The sequence below is a fragment of the Podarcis liolepis genome (assembly GCF_965112155.1).
Source record: "Podarcis liolepis genome assembly, chromosome: 15".
In the NCBI taxonomy this organism is placed as follows: Eukaryota; Metazoa; Chordata; class Lepidosauria; order Squamata; family Lacertidae; genus Podarcis; species Podarcis liolepis.
Genome location: NC_139566.1, coordinates 23,071,359 through 23,090,062, shown reverse-complemented (window position 1 = coordinate 23,090,062; position 18,704 = coordinate 23,071,359). Strand labels below are relative to the sequence as shown.

General features: G+C 43.0%; 1 protein-coding gene across 5 annotated transcripts in view; it reads left to right on the top strand.

Moving 5' to 3' along the window:
- The window catches only part of TAOK3 (TAO kinase 3), a 116,675-nt gene that overhangs the window by 46,216 nt on the left and 51,755 nt on the right, over positions 1-18,704 (top strand). For 2 of the 5 annotated variants that reach the window (XM_083478535.1, XM_083478536.1), the window contains exons 9-13: positions 1,377-1,468; positions 4,739-4,832; positions 7,394-7,475; positions 8,613-8,780; positions 15,158-15,364. In XM_083478535.1, the coding sequence (XP_083334661.1) occupies positions 1,377-1,468; positions 4,739-4,832; positions 7,394-7,475; positions 8,613-8,780; positions 15,158-15,364 (643 nt within the window). Of the gene's footprint in view, positions 1-917; positions 1,043-1,376; positions 1,469-4,738; positions 4,833-7,393; positions 7,476-8,612; positions 8,781-12,791; positions 13,783-15,157; positions 15,365-18,704 lie in introns of those variants that run through there. The other 3 variants (XM_083478538.1, XM_083478537.1, XM_083478539.1) reach the window with 3 other exon arrangements.

Here is an 18,704-nt window from a genome sequence, read left to right as displayed (position 1 = left end):
TCATAGGAACAACGGAAGAGCAAAAGCAGCTGAAATTTTCTCCTCGTGCACCTGCATGCCACACGTTCATCTTTTAAGTCATAGTTAAGCCCAACAGTGACATGCAAATGAGGCAACTCTCAGTTACATGGGCACCTCCACTTGGCTGGGGACTGTTAGAGTTGGGGTTTTCTTGTCCCTTGGAATGTGTCCAGGTCAGTGCCGGATTTACGTATAAGCTAAACAAGCTAAAGCTTAGGGCCCCACTCTCTTGGGGGCCCCCAAAAAATTTAAAGGAGAAAAAAACTGGATGTGGATTTTACGTTAGAGCTTAATAATCATTTCACTATTAATATACATATTCTTAATTATATTTCACTGTTAATATACTTCTTCTTAATTGTATTTCAGTTCAACAATTACTTTGATAAAATATGTATTTTGTTACGTGCAAAAGGCTTTAGATACCTATTAGGTCCATAAATTACCATATAGCATATATTCAACACAAAAAACAGCGACAATTTGTTGTTGACAAAGGACAGCTGGGCATATAAAGGGCCCCATTACCTTCAGTAGCTTAGGGCCTCATCAAACCTAAATCCGGCCCTGGTCCAGGTGACTTTCTGCTCTCCATCTCTTGCTTTGTTAATTGTCTGCAAAACTAGAATCTAACCAAGGACACCTCTTGCATAGATAAATATTAAGCAACTCCATGAAGCTGTGTTTGGGTTGCGGGGCACATAGACTGCAGGAGCTCTATGTGTGCATTCTATGTGTATGTGTATGTGTGTATGTATGTATTCCCTCTCCAAAGCCAGCAGTGTAGTTGTGTCCCTAGTGTGGATTTCCCTGCTGTCTTGCCTTGTTACCCCCCTTTTTTATCTTAGACCCCGCCTTTCCCCACTGTGCTCCAGATCCCCTTGTTTCTTTCATAGCTGCACTCCCAGGCTGAGCATCTCCAGGAAAACACTGTTGGTGTATCAATGGGAAAACTCACCGTCTCTGGTGAGACTGAAATTGATGCCTTAGGACCCTTTCAGCCCCTGCTGGCTGACTCCAGGTACAATGCCACTGAGGTTGGTGTGGGTCGCCCATCTGCCAGCATGTTGCAGACTCATTAGGTTGTCCTTTTTCTTTCTCCTTTGTTTTGCTCTTCTCATACTCCCTTACCATCACCTCTGGAGGAAGTTTTTATTTTTTTCCTAAGAAGGCTAGTGTTATTTCCCCCCCAGCATGGCTTAGTTTTGCTCCATGCTGATTATTTTAAGTTCCGGGGTTGTGCTGGTGATGATAACTTGGAGGGTGTGGGGGGAAATTGTACCCCACCCCTTGTGGTGTGTGTCTTTTTGCTTTTGTGTTGCGTAATCGGCTCTCTTTGTATCCCTGCATGGTAGGATGGCCCCTGAAGTAATCCTAGCTATGGATGAAGGACAGTATGATGGAAAGGTAGATGTTTGGTCTCTTGGAATCACATGCATAGAGTTAGGTGAGTAACTTGGCTGCCATATATCTTCAACCTCTCTGATACCTTGTAAAGATTCTCAGCACCAAATGAAACAGGCAACCTATTTCTTCCACACTTCGATTCAATAGGGTTTCCAGGAGTCAGATTCAGCCCATGGGCTCTCAAGTGGCCATCTATGATTATACTGTGGCATTTCTGTAGTTTCTGGGGGTGTGGAGACTAAGACAGGGAAGTAAAGCTAGTCATTTTGCTACAGTAGCCAGAGCAAACAGAGTTCTGAACGATGGAAATTATAATTGGGGGCAAAATGGCTTCTGCACTCACACTGTGGGCACATGTACTTTGATGCGAGTTGTAGAATTTAACATCTTGAGTAACTCTGCTTACTTTCTGTGCAATCAATATCCAGTCCTTGGTAAATTCTTGGAAGCTGGAGAAGCGTCTTAAAAAGACTTGTAGCAGTTATCATTAGAGGCTGGAGCTTTGGGGAAGCTGCAGAGCTGCTTGCCTCCTCCCCATGCTTTGTAAATTATACCAAATATGCTAATTTACTTCCTTTGTACAGTTTAGGTTTGCTTGTTGCATTTTGCAGATTGTCTGGCTGCAAAATTTGTGAGTTGCTTGGTTAGCTAATTATTGCAAAGCTCTCTCGATCCTGACTATGATCAGGAAAAAAACAAATATAAGCAGGATATAAACAGGGTTTTCGCCAAACTTTTAGGGTCATCAGCCCAGACCTATGGAATGCTCTTCCAATAGGGATTCATCAGGCGCCATGCATTTTAACCTGTAAAGGTTTGCTGAAAACATCTCTATGCTGCCAGGCTTAAGCAAACAATTGAGATAAAACATTTTCTGTAATTGTATGACTTCAGATCTTTACATGGTTTTTATTGCATAGATATTTGTTGCAAACACTTTGATATTTTTAATGGAATTGCTGTATACAAGATTTTTTTTATAAATTAGTTGTCCGCTATGTCAGGAGAGAGGTTTCAGGACCACATGTGTGTCCTGCCATTGGTGTGGGCACACAACGTACTTTGTTCACCATTAATTTGATGGAAACCACCCAGGGTAGCTGGGGCAACCCAGTCACATAGATGGCATTATTATTATTATTATTATTATTATTATTATTATTATTATTATTATCATCATCATCATCATCATCATCATCATCATTTATTATTATTTATTACAGTCAGTAGACCAGAAATAAAATAAAAACATTCAGTACACCAAAATCTCAAAGCAAAACACACAACTTTCTTTCTCTAGAACTTCAGTTTCTCTTTAAACAACCCCCCCCCCACACACAGCAAAATATATACCTTACAGCTTAAGAGGGGCTTATTTGTTTTATCGGTTAAAGCAAAAATATACCTTACCTTTCAACTTGGAAAAATTCCACAGTAAGGTTCCAAAAATGAAAGCAAACAAAAAGCACAGTCCAGTAAAGGAAAGGAAAAATGTCACAACCTACAACAATGTAATGACAATCAGGAGGAGTATTAGAACAGACCAAAATAAAACTGAAGTATCACAAGTGCCTGGGAAAGTAAAAAAAATAAAATGTATTGATGCCTGAAAACATTCCTTTTGGAATTACTGTGTTATGTGTAGGGCTTCTTTTGAGAACTGACCAGAAACGTCAGTTGGTGCAGAATATGGCTATGAAACTGCTAAATTGGATAGGCCCCTCTGAACCTATGGTGCCAGCATTTTATCAGCTTCACTGACTCTCCCAGTCTATTTCTGGGAGTCCAATTCAGATAGATAGATAGATAGATAGATAGATAGATAGATAGCACCAAATGCTTCTTTATTTTCCCATATCTTTTAAGTCTTTGTTTCTATGGCCCTTAAACCTCAGAGCTCAAAACAGGATTTTCTTCTTCACTTCTTTATTTTTGTTCTTGATTTTTTTTAATCTTGAGGTTGTTTTAGCATTGCATCTCATTTTATTCTACGAAGTGTTCATTTTTACTGTAGTCCTTAATTTGTTCATATTCTGCTGCGCTTTTATGGTAGGGAGGCCCCTGTGTCTATCTATAAAAAATAGAAGAAGAAACAAGAATTGGACAGAAGGAATTCCACAGGCTCACACGGTGCTGCTGTAAAAAAGGCCCTGTCCCAGGTTGCTGCCTTCTTGGCTTTGAAAGACAGGCACACCTGGAGTACGGTCTCAAAGGGTTGTGTGGGCAATACTTAGTGAAATCTCAGCAGCAAAGGTGGTAGCAGGGGTACATGAGTGGTACTATCAGTAGGCAGGAGTCCCTGCATGGTTTATATCTATGACTGATGGAAGCCCAATAAATAAATTATATACCGTACTTTTCCATTTATAAGACAAGGTTTTTTTACTCTAAAATTATGTTCAAAAACTTGCCTCGTCTTATACATAGATAGTGAATGGGGTGGACGGGTGATTGGCTGCAGCTATAAGCAGGAGCTGCTAGAAGGGATGCTCTGGATTGGCTGCTGCTTCTCTAATTGGGTTGGTGATTGGCTTCTGCAACAAACACTGCTGTTGATTGGCTGTCGCTGCCGTGATTGGCGGCGGCTGTTCTGGGACACGCGCGATTGCCAGCGGACGGCTTTTCTCAGCCGGGTAAGAATTTTTAATGCTGGTGAAGGGTCTGTTTGCCATTGGCTGTCTCTGTGGCAAGTGGGCGATTGTCAGCTGCTGGTGATTGTCAGCGTTGATGCTGTGTGTGAGTGATTTTTGGCAAACCCCCCCTCAAGCTGTAAAACTCTGGCAATCCTCAAAAAAACTCAACTCTGAGCCATCTCTCTCGCCCCCCATTTTCTTAAATTTGAGTCCCCCCAAAAAGGGGAGTGTCTTATAGATGGAAAAGAACAGAGAATTAAGGAACTGTATGCATATAGCATCTATACAGATCACAGAATTAAACTTCACTCGATATATTTTTTAAATATATTACCTTGGTACAATTTCTTTTTGTTCATATTCCTTACCTGCACTTACTTATGTCTATCCCCAGCTTCTGCACATAAGCTAAGGATAGAGGCTAAAAAAACCCGTGCTATCCCCATTACTGACGAGTCTGGGCAATACATAAATAGGCGAACTTTTCATCATATCAAAAAATATATACAAAAACAAAATCCCAACCCTCCCTGCTCTACCCTCCAGAACAGATCAATCGTTAATTTGCCAAAGTCTTTTATGAAAGGATGCCGTATTTCAACAAAATTGTATTCCTGGGTGCCATTGGACTTATGTACTCTATTTTTTCTCACTACTTCCTTTCCCTCTCCTTGCAGCGGAACGGAAACCACCCCTCTTCAATATGAATGCTATGAGTGCCTTATATCACATAGCCCAGAACGACTCCCCTACCCTACAGTCAAATGAATGGTAAGAGATGCCATCTGCAGTCTACTCCTGGTTTTGAAGATCCTTATTTGTTTGTTTGTTTGTTTGTTTGTTTGTTTGTTTAGAGCACACGTACCCTACTCCTTAGCCAAAAAAGGCTCCCAGAGTGACTCAACAATTAAAACAAGGCAGTCCCTGCCCCTGCAGGTTTACAATCTGGAAAAGCATGACTCACAAGGGAAAAGGGAAAGGGAGGAAGAGTGGGATGGGGAGAGATCAAACTCAGGCACTGTTACTTAAACGGTTGTTCTTAGAGTGACCAGGTTGCAGGACCAGGAGGTGCCCAATGGAGCCAGGCTTTCAGTAAATCTGATGGTATTAGCCCTACTTCCCAACTTGCCTGCTGAGGCAGTTTGATGGAATGGCTTGTTTCCAAGTGAAACTTGAGGGAGGGGAGCTGGCCTGTCATAGCAGAGCTGAGGGAGTGAGCTCTGCTCCCCATCTTCCCCGTTGGTGGAATGGCTGCCCCCCAGCCACCATTTCTTCTGGTTTGAAAGATGAGATCCTGTTCCTGCCTGGTATGTGACAATGAATGCGAGCCTGTGGATAAAGTGTTGATGAAAATGTGGAGGAAACACCGCTTGGTGTCTTCACATTTTATGTGCCAGTCATGCTTGCCTCAAATTGATGTTTCCTGCAGCAAATGCGTGGATCATGAACGATGGAATCGTATATTAAAATTCCAGTGTATGTATGCATATGGGACGCGGGTGGCGCTGTGGGTTAAACCACAGAGCCTAGGGCTTGCCGATCAGAAGGTCGGCGGTTTGAATCCCTGCGACAGGGTGAGCTCCCGTTGCTCGGTCCCTGCTCCTGCCAAACTAGCAGTTCAAAAGCACATCAAAGTGCAAGTAGATAAATAGGTACCGCTCCAGCGGGAAGGTAAACAGCATTTCCGTGCACTGCTCTGGTTCGCCAGAAGCAGCTTAGTCATACTGGCCACATGACCCGGAAGCTGTACGCCGGCTCACTCGGCCAATAACGCGAGATGAGCGCCGCAACCCCAGAGTCGGCCATGACTGGACCTAATGGTCAGGGGTCCCTATACCTTTACCTTTATGTGTGCGCAGGCTGATGAGCCCCCAGAAAACTATATTCTGTCCAGTGGAGGCTGATCCCTTAAGGTGAATGGATCACTGCCTGTCATTTGCTACACAATTCTTTTAACTGGAGACAACACATATGGAACCAGGACCTTCTGTGGGGACGGCATGTTCTGTACCACTCAGCTGTGCTGCACCCCTGTGGGCCACATCTATTGTTCATTTTACATGTTGACTGTAAGAAATAGTGCACCTGTGGCAAATTCAAATTGCCACTTCATTCAATTGAAGGAGAAAATGCAAATATGTTAATCCACAATGTATATGCTAACCCGTAGCTCAGAGTCCTGTTTCATCCCCCTCAGGGTAGCAGCAAAGAGATCAAGGAAATTAAGGAAGACCCAGCACAGAGGTGGACAGAGCCCTGATAGGGATATAAATTGCCTGCTCCTTGGTCACCAGAGTGATGGATCAGCTGTGGGGTGGGAGCTGTGTGTGTTTGTGGTCACACCCACCTCTGGCCTTGGGCTGAAAAAAATTAGCCACCCCAGTTAAACTTAAAACAATAACAACCCACACACATTACAACAAAAAGTAAAAGACATATAACCATATATTATAATTTGCTCCAGAATGTTGCAAATGTTGTCCATTTTCCAGGAAATGTACTTGCCTGTTGTCCATGATGTCTCTTTGTGTAATTGTCAGTTACAATGAAATGTCTTGTGCTCAAAGTTCTGCCTTTCCATTCTGAAACCGAATGAGTGTTTCCAAATAACTTGCCATGCAATTGCTGCACATAGTGTGGAGTGTCTCTCTGGGAATATTTGGACCTCCATCTTAATACTAATAAAAATTTGTACAGCAAGCTGAATGCATCTGAGATGAATACCATGCTGTGGGTCAGATTGGCATGTTTTGTCATTTACTGCCTTTATCCGACAGCTTTTAAAGATCTGTGTGCTATCAATATTGTGACCTCACCTTGTGCTTGGGAGAGGTCAGGTAGCAGGGTCTTAATACAAGAGCTTCTGCTTGGGGCTGATGCTTCAGTTGCACCATGTGCTCTGCAAGCTTCCCCACGGTAGCTATTCTGTGTGGCAGCTATAACATTGGAAAGCCACTCAGGCTACCAAAAACTGCGCCGGAGACTGTGCGCTTTTAAATTGGCATTTAGAAGGAAACTTTTTCCTGTACTATTCAGGACTTCAGAATACAGTTCATTTTTTCTTTCAAAAGCCCCCATGAGAGAGATTAGATTAGGCTGACGGTTGTTTGCCTGCAACTGCCCACTAAAACCTCCTGGCTGCCCAGTGATTTAAACCTGTGTTTCTCACACCTGAAATCCCGTATTCCTTTTATCTGTTGCACCACACTTGACTGTACTGAGTATAACTTGTGATGGCGGGGTGACAGGCTTGATGGCTTTCTTTGTCTTGCTTTCCCCTTACCTCCCCAAATCTAAATTTATTCTCATGTCTTCTCTGTTCCTATACTCAGGACGAACTCTTTTAGGGGATTTGTTGATTACTGCTTGCAGAAAATACCTCAGGAAAGACCATCGTCGGCAGAACTATTGCGGGTAACTTTTCGGATTTCTGTTGGGCTATGTGTGAACTTTCTGTAGTGTGAAGAGGGAAATCAAGGACAGTTTCCGTGTGGCTTGATTTGGGTCTGGTAGGTGCTGTGCAGGGAAACGCCCAACTTGCATATTCGGAATTCCTTGGTATAGCCTTCCTCGGCCTGATGCCCGCCGCTTCTTTGGACTATGACTCCCGTCCCCCTGACCATTATTAGCTGGGCTGATTGGAAATGTGCTCCAAAACCTATGGAGGGCACCAGGTTGGGGGGGGTTGTTTTAGAGAGCAGTTGCCTTCTCGCTTAACCCTCAGGTGCGCCCCCAGAAACACTTTAAAAAATAATAATAATAATGGCAGTTTTGCTGCAACTACCAATAAACAGGTTGAAGTTGTTTAAGGTTGGAGATGAGTTTAGAGGGAGAGAAGGCAAGTATGTGCCATGGTGCTAGAGATGAGTTGCAGGTGAGGATAGATTGGAGGACTAAGGGGTGACTTATGGGATCCAGCATATCCACTTTACTGCTCAGTAGCAAAGTGCTTCCCCAGTCAGCACTGCATGGTTGTGGATCCACTCTGCATAACTGAGATCCCTGGTTGTCATTTAACTTAATGTGCCAGTGGTGCTGTAAAGGGCTGTCGTGAAGGGTGGTCTATTGGAGCTGATTGGTCTCCAATTAGTATGTCTTAATGATACTCACTGTAAGTGGGCTGGGAAAGGTCATAGTGGCAATTGAGAAATTCTGGGAATTATTTGTGCCTCCTTGGGGAGCTTTGCCTTCTTTTTTATTTTATTGTACAGCCACTTCCTTTTTGAAAACAGGGGGGGGCACTATTATTTATTGCTGGAATTCAGGTGTGCAGGAAAGCTCACCATAATGCCATCTACCCTGAACACACTTCTTTTAAAAATATGGGGTATCACTTTTTTTAAAAAAGGAACTTTATTTTTCAACCACAGTTAGTCACTCCAATTTAATGTTCTTAACTGAAATATAAAAAGGTGACCTTCGCAATGTGCACAATTTTTATTTTTATTTATTTTAAATATATATTTTTTATTTTGCTGAGAACACGTGTGTCGTTTTTGTGGGGTTTTACCTTTTCTGACCTAGAGTGCTTCTGTCTCCTTCTAAAACCAGCATGAGTTTGTTCGCTGTGAGCGACCGCCCCGGGTTCTAATAGACTTGATTCAAAGAACGAAGGACGCTGTGCGAGAACTGGATAACCTTCAGTACCGGAAAATGAAGAAAATCCTTTTCCAAGAGGCCCACAATGGCCCTCTGAATGAGTCTCAGGAAGAGGAGGAGGTATCAAGTTTATCTATACCGGTGATTGGTAATAATGACCCTTGTACCACACATGGCCCTCCCCAACCCCCTTTTCACAGGCATGACTTGCTGAATTTTGTTGTGAACAGGAATCAATTGTATCTTATTTCTGGGCCATGATATTTTCCTCTAGGTTTCTGAAATTAAGTGTCTGAAGAGGGTGGAGTGTGCCACCAGGTCTATGGAAAAAGAATAATTTGAAGCCTCACCCATTAATCTGAGGAGGTAGCAGACCCCCTAACCACCTTTATTCTCAACAATTGAGAAAACCATGCAAGACCAAGGCAGGCTAAAGTGTATATTGAAGGATGGGTCCAACAGACTGGGGGCCAGATAAGTAGATTGATAACTCTGCAGATGAGACTGGAAGTTGGTTAAGTGGGAAATATCCAAAGAAGATATATCATGGTCTCTGCTAAACTGTCAGACGCTGTATTGTTTCTCAACACCAGTTGTTGGATGTTGCAGGAGGGGAGAGTCCTGTTGTGCTTGAGGGCTTCCCATGGGGACTTCTGGTTTGCGACTGTGAGAGCAGGATGCTGCACCAGATGGACCACTGGCCTGATCTAGTGGTCTCTTATGTCCTTAAACTGGTCAGGCCATGGGCAAAAGCATGGCGAGAGCTCCTAAGCTCCATCTGGTGTTTGAGTCACCACAGGCCCATTCTCCTGATCTTACTCGACTCGCTGTATTTTGAGGCAATGGCCCCTGCTTGCCTACATTGGACAGAATGTGGGGGACCTTAGGCCTGGTGGCTGAATGCAGTCCTTGTCTTATTGGCCCTTGGAACTATTTCCTGGACCCACACCCCTCACCATCTCTTTGTTGCATCTTTGTCGGACTAGAATGTGTCCTTGAATGATGATGATACTTCTTTTGCACCTGGATGGAGAAAGGTGTAGGTCAAAAGCCTCAGGTTTTTGTGTGGCTAGGATGTAGCCTGCTGTCAGAGTCACATCTGTTGCTCTGCTCACTTTTTTGCTCTGGCATTCAGTGCCTGGAAGGTTGCCCATGAGCCAGCGCAACCCTCAGGATGAAACAGGTGTCCTGCCCTTGGCTGTAGAACAAAAATGGGCAACTGTTAGCCTACGGTCTGCTTCTGCTCCCTTCTCATGGAGGAAAGGGAGACTCTGAAGCAATCTGCCCATTTTCCAGTGCTAAGAGTTTCTCCAGGCTGGGGGAGAAGTGGCTGTCAAATTCTTTAGACTGTGAGGGGCTAGGTTTTTCTGAGGCTGAGCCCACTTGGTGATGTCATAACCTTGGGCCTCCTGACTCCCCAGCTGACGAAACAGGCCATTGCTGCTATTGAATAAAAGTACCTCTGCTCTCAAAGAAAATTCTGAAATCTAGTAAGAAGGATGAGCCCCCAAAGTAGAGGAATTGGGCAAAAAAATCATTCAGTATTAGCAGTGTTACACTCTTAGCAGTAACACTCTTAGCAGTGTTGCTAAGAGAACACATTTAGTTGCTACTTGATTCCAGGGGTGCTTTCAACAATGATGATAGCTTTGCGTGTGTTTGTGAGTTAAGTTACTTTCGTGGCCTTAATTTGAAAAGGCAGAAGTTTAAATTTGGATATGCAATAGTAGGAGCATTTTAACTTGGCCCAGCACAGAATTAAACACCTTCTAAAACAAAAGTTTTAGGGAGTTGATAAGGCTCTTGGGAAGCCTATACTAGGGAAGTTCAACCTTAGGCCATTTAATTATCAAGATAGCGGTCCTGAGTATAGAAGTAAATTTTGCCATACACCATTTAATGGCCAGGCTCTGTTTATAAATTCAGCACCAAAGCAAGCAAGCCATGGCCTAACGTTTATATATATATATTTAATTTTGGAGCATTTCTAAACTGCTTACCATTTTAAAATCTTCTAGGCTGTGTACAACATAAAAGCAAAATGCATTAAAACAAAAATGCAGCCTAAAATGAATAAAATAGTATAAAAACATCAGAGCAAGTAAAAAGAGATTCAGGGGAATTCGTGCACATAAATTGGGACCCAAATCTTATGGGTCAGGGAAGGCCTGAGCAAAACGATAAGCCTTTACAAGATGTCTGAAGCAACTGATGGCGGCTGCTTTGCATATGACAGAGGAAAGAGCACTGCATAGTAGAGGAAAGGCAGCAGAATATGCCTGTTTTCAGGCCACCACCCTGTGATATTCTGTAGGGTGTGATTCCATGAGTAGAATTTCTCAGAAGATATGAGAGATCTTACAGGTCTATATATACCGGGGTAGACGGTCTCACAGGTAACTGAAACCTAAATGCACTGAGGCATACAAAACCTAGAAAGATGCGGTGGAGGAGGAGGAGGAGGAGGAGGAGGAGGAGGAGGAGTTTGGATTTGATATCCCGCCTTTCACTCCCCTTCAGGAGTCTCAAAGCGGCTAACATTCTCCTTTCCCTTCCTCCCCCACAACAAACACTCTGTGAGGTGAGTGGGGCTGAGAGACTTCAAAGAAGCGTGACTGGCCCAAGGTCACCCAGCAGCTGCCTGTGGAGGAGCGGTGTCAATGTGGAAAACATAGAAAAAACCATTGTTTCCCATTACAGGTGAAACTGTCAGCAAACTTATTACTGTGCTGTGATTAAGTTAGGCAGGGTTTCCACTTTCCATTTATATTCTTGCTGCCAAAACTACACTTGTAGGTTTGTTTGCTGGGCAGAGGGTTGGACCAAGACTCTCATAGTAACCACTATATATATTTTTTTCTAGTTCTCAGCCCAACATATAGGTGCTTTGCTTGTGAGCAGGCACCTTCTCTGTCCCCACTTCTCCCTCCCCCCCAAAAGATCCTGAAACGTAGAACTGCAACACTGAAAGGCCAACCAACTTTGCACCATTACCAGGTTGTATACCTAAACCATCTCCAATAGGTGCTTGGCCAGTCTTTTCTTGAAAACATTAAAGGAAACCAACTCTATAGTCTTTTATGAAGAATATGGATGGAGACGGTGGGTCAGTCAGTCAGTCTTAACGCTTGCTCATAATACTAGGTCACTCATTGATGATGAGCAGCAGGAGCAGGAACTTGTGAATCACTTCCACACACCCCGAAAGCTCCCAATTCCATGGTGGGTCTACACAGCCAGACGCAACCCAGCCCTCGAGAAGTTTCATGTTGTCACTGAAATCTGGCTACAATCAGAGCATTTCTTTCCAGATCATTAATCTACTGGGAAAGGACACTTTCCCCCATCTCCTATAGCACTGGAGATGTCATTTGTTTGTATTGCATCAGGAAGATTATGATGAAGCGAAGGGTAAACCCTCCTTACTACATTGTAGTCCTGATCCTGATCGAGCCTTCCATGGCTGCTGTTTTAGCAAAGAGAAAAACAAGCATGCAGTTGGTTAATTACATGTTTTAATGTAACATGAGGTTTGGTCCTCAGGAAAAGGCCAGTGAAGGTGTTCAATTCAAGCATTCAAACTCAAGAGTGGCCTACAAAATAAATGGATCCAGTAGTAGATAGGTAGCCGTGTTGGTCTGCCATAGTCAAAATAAAAAAATTCCTTCCAGTAGCACCTTAAAGACCAACTAAGTTAGTTCTTGGTATGAGCTTTCGTGTGCATGCACACTTCTTCAGATACTTCTTCTGGTATCTGAAGAAGTGTGCATGCACACGAAAGCTCATACCAAGAACTAACTTAGTTGGTCTTTAAGGTGCTACTGGAAGGAATTTTTTTATTTTGAAAATAAATGGAAACACTGATGCCCAAGTCCTCAATTCATGTCCATGGTAGGGAACTTCAGGCATGGGGACTGAACTTAGCCCTCAAGACAGCTCTGGCTGCCTCTTGTCACTCCCCAGTTTATACCTCGCTCTTTCCACAGCCTCAGCCACTTTTGCCTGGCTGGTATAGTATGTGCCTCTGAACCCTGCCTCTTGCTTACCAGGATGGAGGGGGAGTGGTCTATGGGCAGAATCCTCTGGCTTTTGCTCTTGTATGGCTGGAGCATCACCTCAGCCTGAAAAGGGCTTCCTTCCCTCCTCAGATTTATATTGCACATGGTGGGGATGTAGAGAGGGCTGAAGTGGTGGAAGGCAGATTGCAGAGAAGCATCAATAAACCGTTTTCTTAGTATGAGTTGCCCTCACCCAAGACATACCTTTGGAATGGTCCAAACAATATTGATCTTCAGCCCTCCAAACAATATCTGTGTGCTGCATGTGAAATTGAGCTTTACTGGGCATGTCAAAGCACCCCCATGCAGTCAGTGCACGTGTGACTGTTTCAGCTGTACAAGTCCATTTTTTTTTTCTAAGGCTACATAACGACTTAAAACTGTTTACACTCTTCAGATAATATATTTGTGAGTTAACGTTTTTCCCAGGGCTCTGTAAATATTGGAGGAAATGCTCCCATCTGTGACCACCACTTCCTTCCCACCCTGTGGCACATGATGTGCATAATCTTTAAGGGGTTTTTTATGGGGGGCTGAACTTTCTGAAATTTGCAGAAAGGGAACTTCTGCAAAATATGTTGAGGAAATGACAATTATGTGCTTAGCAGGAAATGGAAAGCTAAGGTTGCCTGTGTGCATTTTCTTTAAAATATAATTTCCTATAGACCTGTAATGTTTTTTGTACTTGTATGCACTGTTTTCTCTGTTACAGGCTTGCACATGACAACTCTTTAAGAAACACACACCCAGGTTTCATGTAGGGCTGCACTAAGTATTCACCAGTTCCAATACTAGTACTGAAACCAGCAGTTTCTGCAGAGTAGATTTCTCACCTGCAAGAAAACAAGATTGCGTGAACATTCACCTTCTTTCTCTGTACCCCCTTGCTTTCCCCCAATTTTATTGAGTTCTGTTTCCCCTTGCGGGTATTCACCCACCCCTGGATTAATACAGGTATATATCACAGTGCTACTACATGTGATGATGAAGGTGATGGATTTTAGTAAATAAAACCTGCAGGTTTGGTTCCCTGATGGTGCCATTGGAGGCAATTGAAAATGAAGGTAAGCTAGGACAATTTCTGAAAATATGCAACTGTTTGACAAAGAGTGCTTAAACTAATGCAAAGTGGGGTTTTTGGCACTACAAGAATCTTAAATTTACAAATGAAATCAATACACTAGCTCACTAATCATCATATGTCAAGTAAGGTAGGTACTTTTAGGGTCAGAGTTGTAGTTTTTCCTTCGTTTTTTCTCCCAGAAAAATGGGGGGGACCAAGGTGGTGAATGCAGAGAAAGATTCCTGCCAGCATCCTCTTTTCTGCTTTAGGCCCTGCATCCCAGATCTCTGAAACCAATAAAGGTTAGGCCTCACCATTGGGATTTTTCAAATAGTCAACAAGTACAAGAAAGAAAAACTGGAGCACTGTTCATTTAAAGCCCATAGCAAATTGCTATGATACTGCAGTTTGAAATATGAAGAGTTATGTCCTCACTGCCAGTTCTTGGCTTTGTTGGTCTGTACTCAATACTGTGACCTGTTTGTTATTTGATGCTGTTTGAGGATATCTTAAATGCAAACATTTGTATTTAACAAAAGAGGGGCGTCCTACCAAGTTGTTCCTAATTGGTAGCAATGATTGTTAGGTCCAGTGTTTTCCATCTCATCTCATCTCACACCATTCCAACCCTTACCTTTCCCCTTCCTCCATTTTATTAGTGTTTTAAAAAACAATAACAATAACTTGCATGCCTACATATTCACTATGTAGACCTCTTTCCAACTTCCAATTTTGCATGCTATTGCCCTCTGCAATCTCTTAGGAAAAGGATTTCCCCACCATCACCTTTTCTTTTAGGTCTTGCCCGTGCTTGTATGCACAAATTTAACCATGTATATCAGAGGTGCACATTTGTGCACATGCTTTTACAGACTTGATCAGACGTTGCCACCATGCACAGTGTTGAAAGAACAAACTAGGAAGGCCATCTCTGCTTTTAGACTCCACTGTGTAGAACCCACAGGGATGACAAGGCAGCATTCTTGGGGCACAACAAGGCCACAGTGCATTAAGAAATAAAAGCCTGAGGTTTTCAGTTCAGGTGTGGCAGTGACACAGCTTTGCTTTGGGGTAACTGCACTGTGCGGTGGCGTAGCCGCAAGACTTTTTAAAAAGAGCAAGAATGACAAAAAGATTCAGTGGGCAGGAAAGATTTTCTCGAAAGCGTGTATTAGGAAGGGTACCTCCTCAGTGCAAACTGCCTCAATGCCACCATCACATCTGATGAGAGAGAAAAATTACTAATGAAATATGAAAACGATCCTTCCTGCACACTTGCCACTGCAGAAGTGTGTGTTGGAGTCTTGCCTCCTGTGGTGCATATACTTCTCTCTCTCTCTTTTTTTTTTTTAACCCTCCTGCCCCTTGTCTTATAGGAGAGTGAGCATGGGACAAACCTGAATAGGAAGATGGACAGTCTGGGCAGCAACCACTCTATCCCCAGCATGTCTGTGAGCACAGGCAGTCAGAACAGCAGTGTCAACAGCATACAGGAGGTCATGGATGAGAGCAGCTCTGAGCTGGTCATGATGCATGACGACGAGAGCACCATTAATTCCACTTCCTCTGTTGTGCACAAGAAGGTATGTTCGCTGGTGCTCTCTCTCCCCAGTCTCAGGCAATCTCTGCTTTATTGCTCTTGCTGCTTCAGGTCTGTGAAGGTACTATAAGTTAACTGGCAGGGTGTTTCTCAAACAGCTGAAGGGAGGAGGTTCTGTGCCCTTTGCAGGCTTTAGGGCTGCTCCCAGTGTTTTCTGAAACGCATTTTTTGAAAGTGCGTGTATCATAGTGCCCAGAAAATGAATGGAGGGTCGCATTTTTTTGGTAGTGTTTGGAAAGTGAAACACATATGTGTAAGATGCAAGTACCTTTAAAAAAAGCGAAGATGGCAGTGAGGAGAAACCACTGAGACAAAGAATTGACTTGTCCTTTTAAGAAAATTCTGTTTAATCTCTTCCCCTGCTTTTGCACCTCAGCACTGCATGTATACCTTTGTCCTTGCCTGTAACTCCTCTACCACCACCACCCCCTTGTGTTCTGAACATCTGTCTTACCCCAAGTGGTTGTCATGTTGGTTGAAATGGTCACATCCACCAAACTAATTTGATAACTTCAATAACTTCCACCCAAATCCAGACCCGCGCTTGGATTTCCCCCTCAACAGGTTAACAGTGAACTGGGTCACTCCCAGAAGGTATGTTCTTGGAGGGCTCAAATATGCATGCTTTCTTCTCCTGTTTTCCTACATTACTATACACATTGTCACCTGGTCTCACTTGGCCAGCGGAAAGGATACATTCAGGAGCCTGTGACCCCAGGCAAAAAGAAGGCGTTAGCATTGAGACTTCCATTGGAATAGTATTTTTAGACTCGCTCAGCAGCAATTGCAACTGCACAATGGTGAAATGAAGACAGTGTCCCTCTCTTCCTCTTTGAAAGAGTTTGAAAATTGTCTGTTGTCAGGTGATTCTTGTCAGGTGATGCACCTATAAATCCTGGCATGGTAGCCATGCAGCCCACCTTTGGGCCCAAGAGGATAAGAAGACAAAGGGAAAGGCACTGCATGCAAGAACAGAAGGACAGAAGACCTTAAGTGTACACTGAAGATAACTTATTGCCCATTTGCAGATATTGCAGCCCTACCTTAGAGGCACCTTTGATTCAGTACTTCCAAAGAGAAACCAAAAGTCTTACACCTAATATTTTGAGATGGTTTAGAAGATGCTTCTGTTTCTGTTTGAAAGTACAAAAATGGTGTCTCCCTTGTGGAAGAGTTTTAATACTTCAGTACACATACATTGAGCAATACATTGTCTTCTGTGCACCCTTAAGAAGGAAAGGAAGAGCAGCACACAAGAACCTGCAGCACCACAAAACTTAAGTGCATTACAATAATGGTCCTAATCCAGAAACAGTCAGAGATACCGTAACCCATTGATTTAAATGGGAGCTGAGCCTCTTTAATTGGCTCTGCTTGTTCATTTGCCTGCTGAAAGTTTGCAAAGTAGAGCAGAATACAAGCATTTAATGAAACGTGAATTAATAACGTTAACACCTTTTTTAAGAAGGGAGACAGGAAAGAAAATTATACCTGAGGGACAGTCAGCCATCTGAAGAAGGAAGATTAGTAATGTGTGAATTCAGTTGTCTTCATATAGACTAGGGATGTGCCTGTTTCAGTCATGGGGAAAGCTCTTGATAAATTTGCTCACCAAAGACTTTTGAGTAACCTTAGCAGTCATGGAATAAGAAGAGAGATCCTTTTCATGGAGCATTAGCATCTTTAGGAAACTGAAAGCAGAGAGTAGGGAAAAATTGATGGTTCTCCCAGATGTACATTGGGACCTGTGCAATTTCACTTGTTCATAATTGATCTGGAGATATGCTGAGCAGCAAGATAGCCAAGTCCACTAATGATAACCAAAATTGTCCAGCACAATTAAAATAAATTGTGAGGAGCTCTGAAGCAATTTTTCCATATTGGGTGAATGGGCACTAAAATGGCAAATGCATTTCATTGTAAAGTGAAACACATTAGGACAAAAAAAAAACCCCACCCCAAACTCACATATACACTGATGTAATCCAAACCGGAGCAAGACCTTGGACTCACAATTACCCAGTGTGAACCAGTTGTGAAAAAGGTGAATTCCATTCTAGGGGTCATTAGGAAAGGGATTGAAAATAAAACTGCCAGTTTTTTATTTCCATTGCACAAATCTGTGTTGTGACCACACTTGGAATATTGTCCATAGTTCCGGTCACCTCAGCTCAAAAAAGATATTGCAGAACTGCAGAAGGTTCAGAAAAGGACAACTCAGATGATCAAGGGGCAGTTCCCCTCTGAGGAAAGGTTGCAACATTTGGTAATACATAGTTCAGAGAAAATGGGAGCAAAGGGGGGAGCAACAAGATAGAGGTGTGTAAGATTACAAATGATGTGGAGAAAGTGGATAGAGAGAAGTTTCTCTTTCTAATAATTCTACAGTCAGAGGCCTTCCAGTGAATATTGTATTCACGGAGTATTTCCTCATCACACACTTGAAGCAGGCTTAAGATGGGGGAAGAGAGGAATATGCCTTGGTATTCAGGTAGAGAAATGCACATATGCCTCATTCAGAGGACTTTTCAAAACTAGGATACTACCCCCATGAACAGCTAAAAGTGTGACACGTGCATTGGCTCAGGACATACTTATTACTGGAGAAATCTGAAACTGAGGCAGGTGTACCCCTCTTCCATGAAGTGGGAGATGTAAAGGTGAGGTTCTTCCTGGTTATGATCTGTCCACATCACCCAAGAAACTTAAATTTGAGACAAATGGAGTCTAAGATTGCCCTGGCTATTAAACAGCAAGGGAGACATTTCTACATCAAAATGCCAGTTTGGGCTTACCTCCGTTCTCCAATCCCTTTCCCTTACACTGAATTTGCCCTTTTCACTGCTACAACACACTGAGCTGACATTTCTGGTGGGCTTTCTGCTCTGTCTCAATATCTCTTTGGTGCCAGACCAATTTAGACTTAATCAGAGGTGCTTTGTTCTTGATTATATATGTGTATATATGTGTGTACATAAAACCACACGGCATCAGTAATGAATGGTGCAGTATAAATTGCTGCTTACCCCCTTTCAAAACACACACACACACACACACAGAGAGAGAGAGAGAGAGAGAGAGAGAGAGGTAAGACATACACAGCCCAGCTTGCTTGCTTTGTGCTGATTTTAAATGGAAAATGTTGAGGGTTTTATAGAAGTACACATCTTCTCACATCTGAAATAGGTTTGGTACCTAGCTTAGTTGTTTGGGACTTGATGGCAAACTTGGTTCCTTTTAAGCTTAGGCTGAGACAAGGTTGGTTGGATGCAAGCAAGGTTAGAGCAAGGCAAGGTAGAATAAATGATAGAGCACCTGTTCTG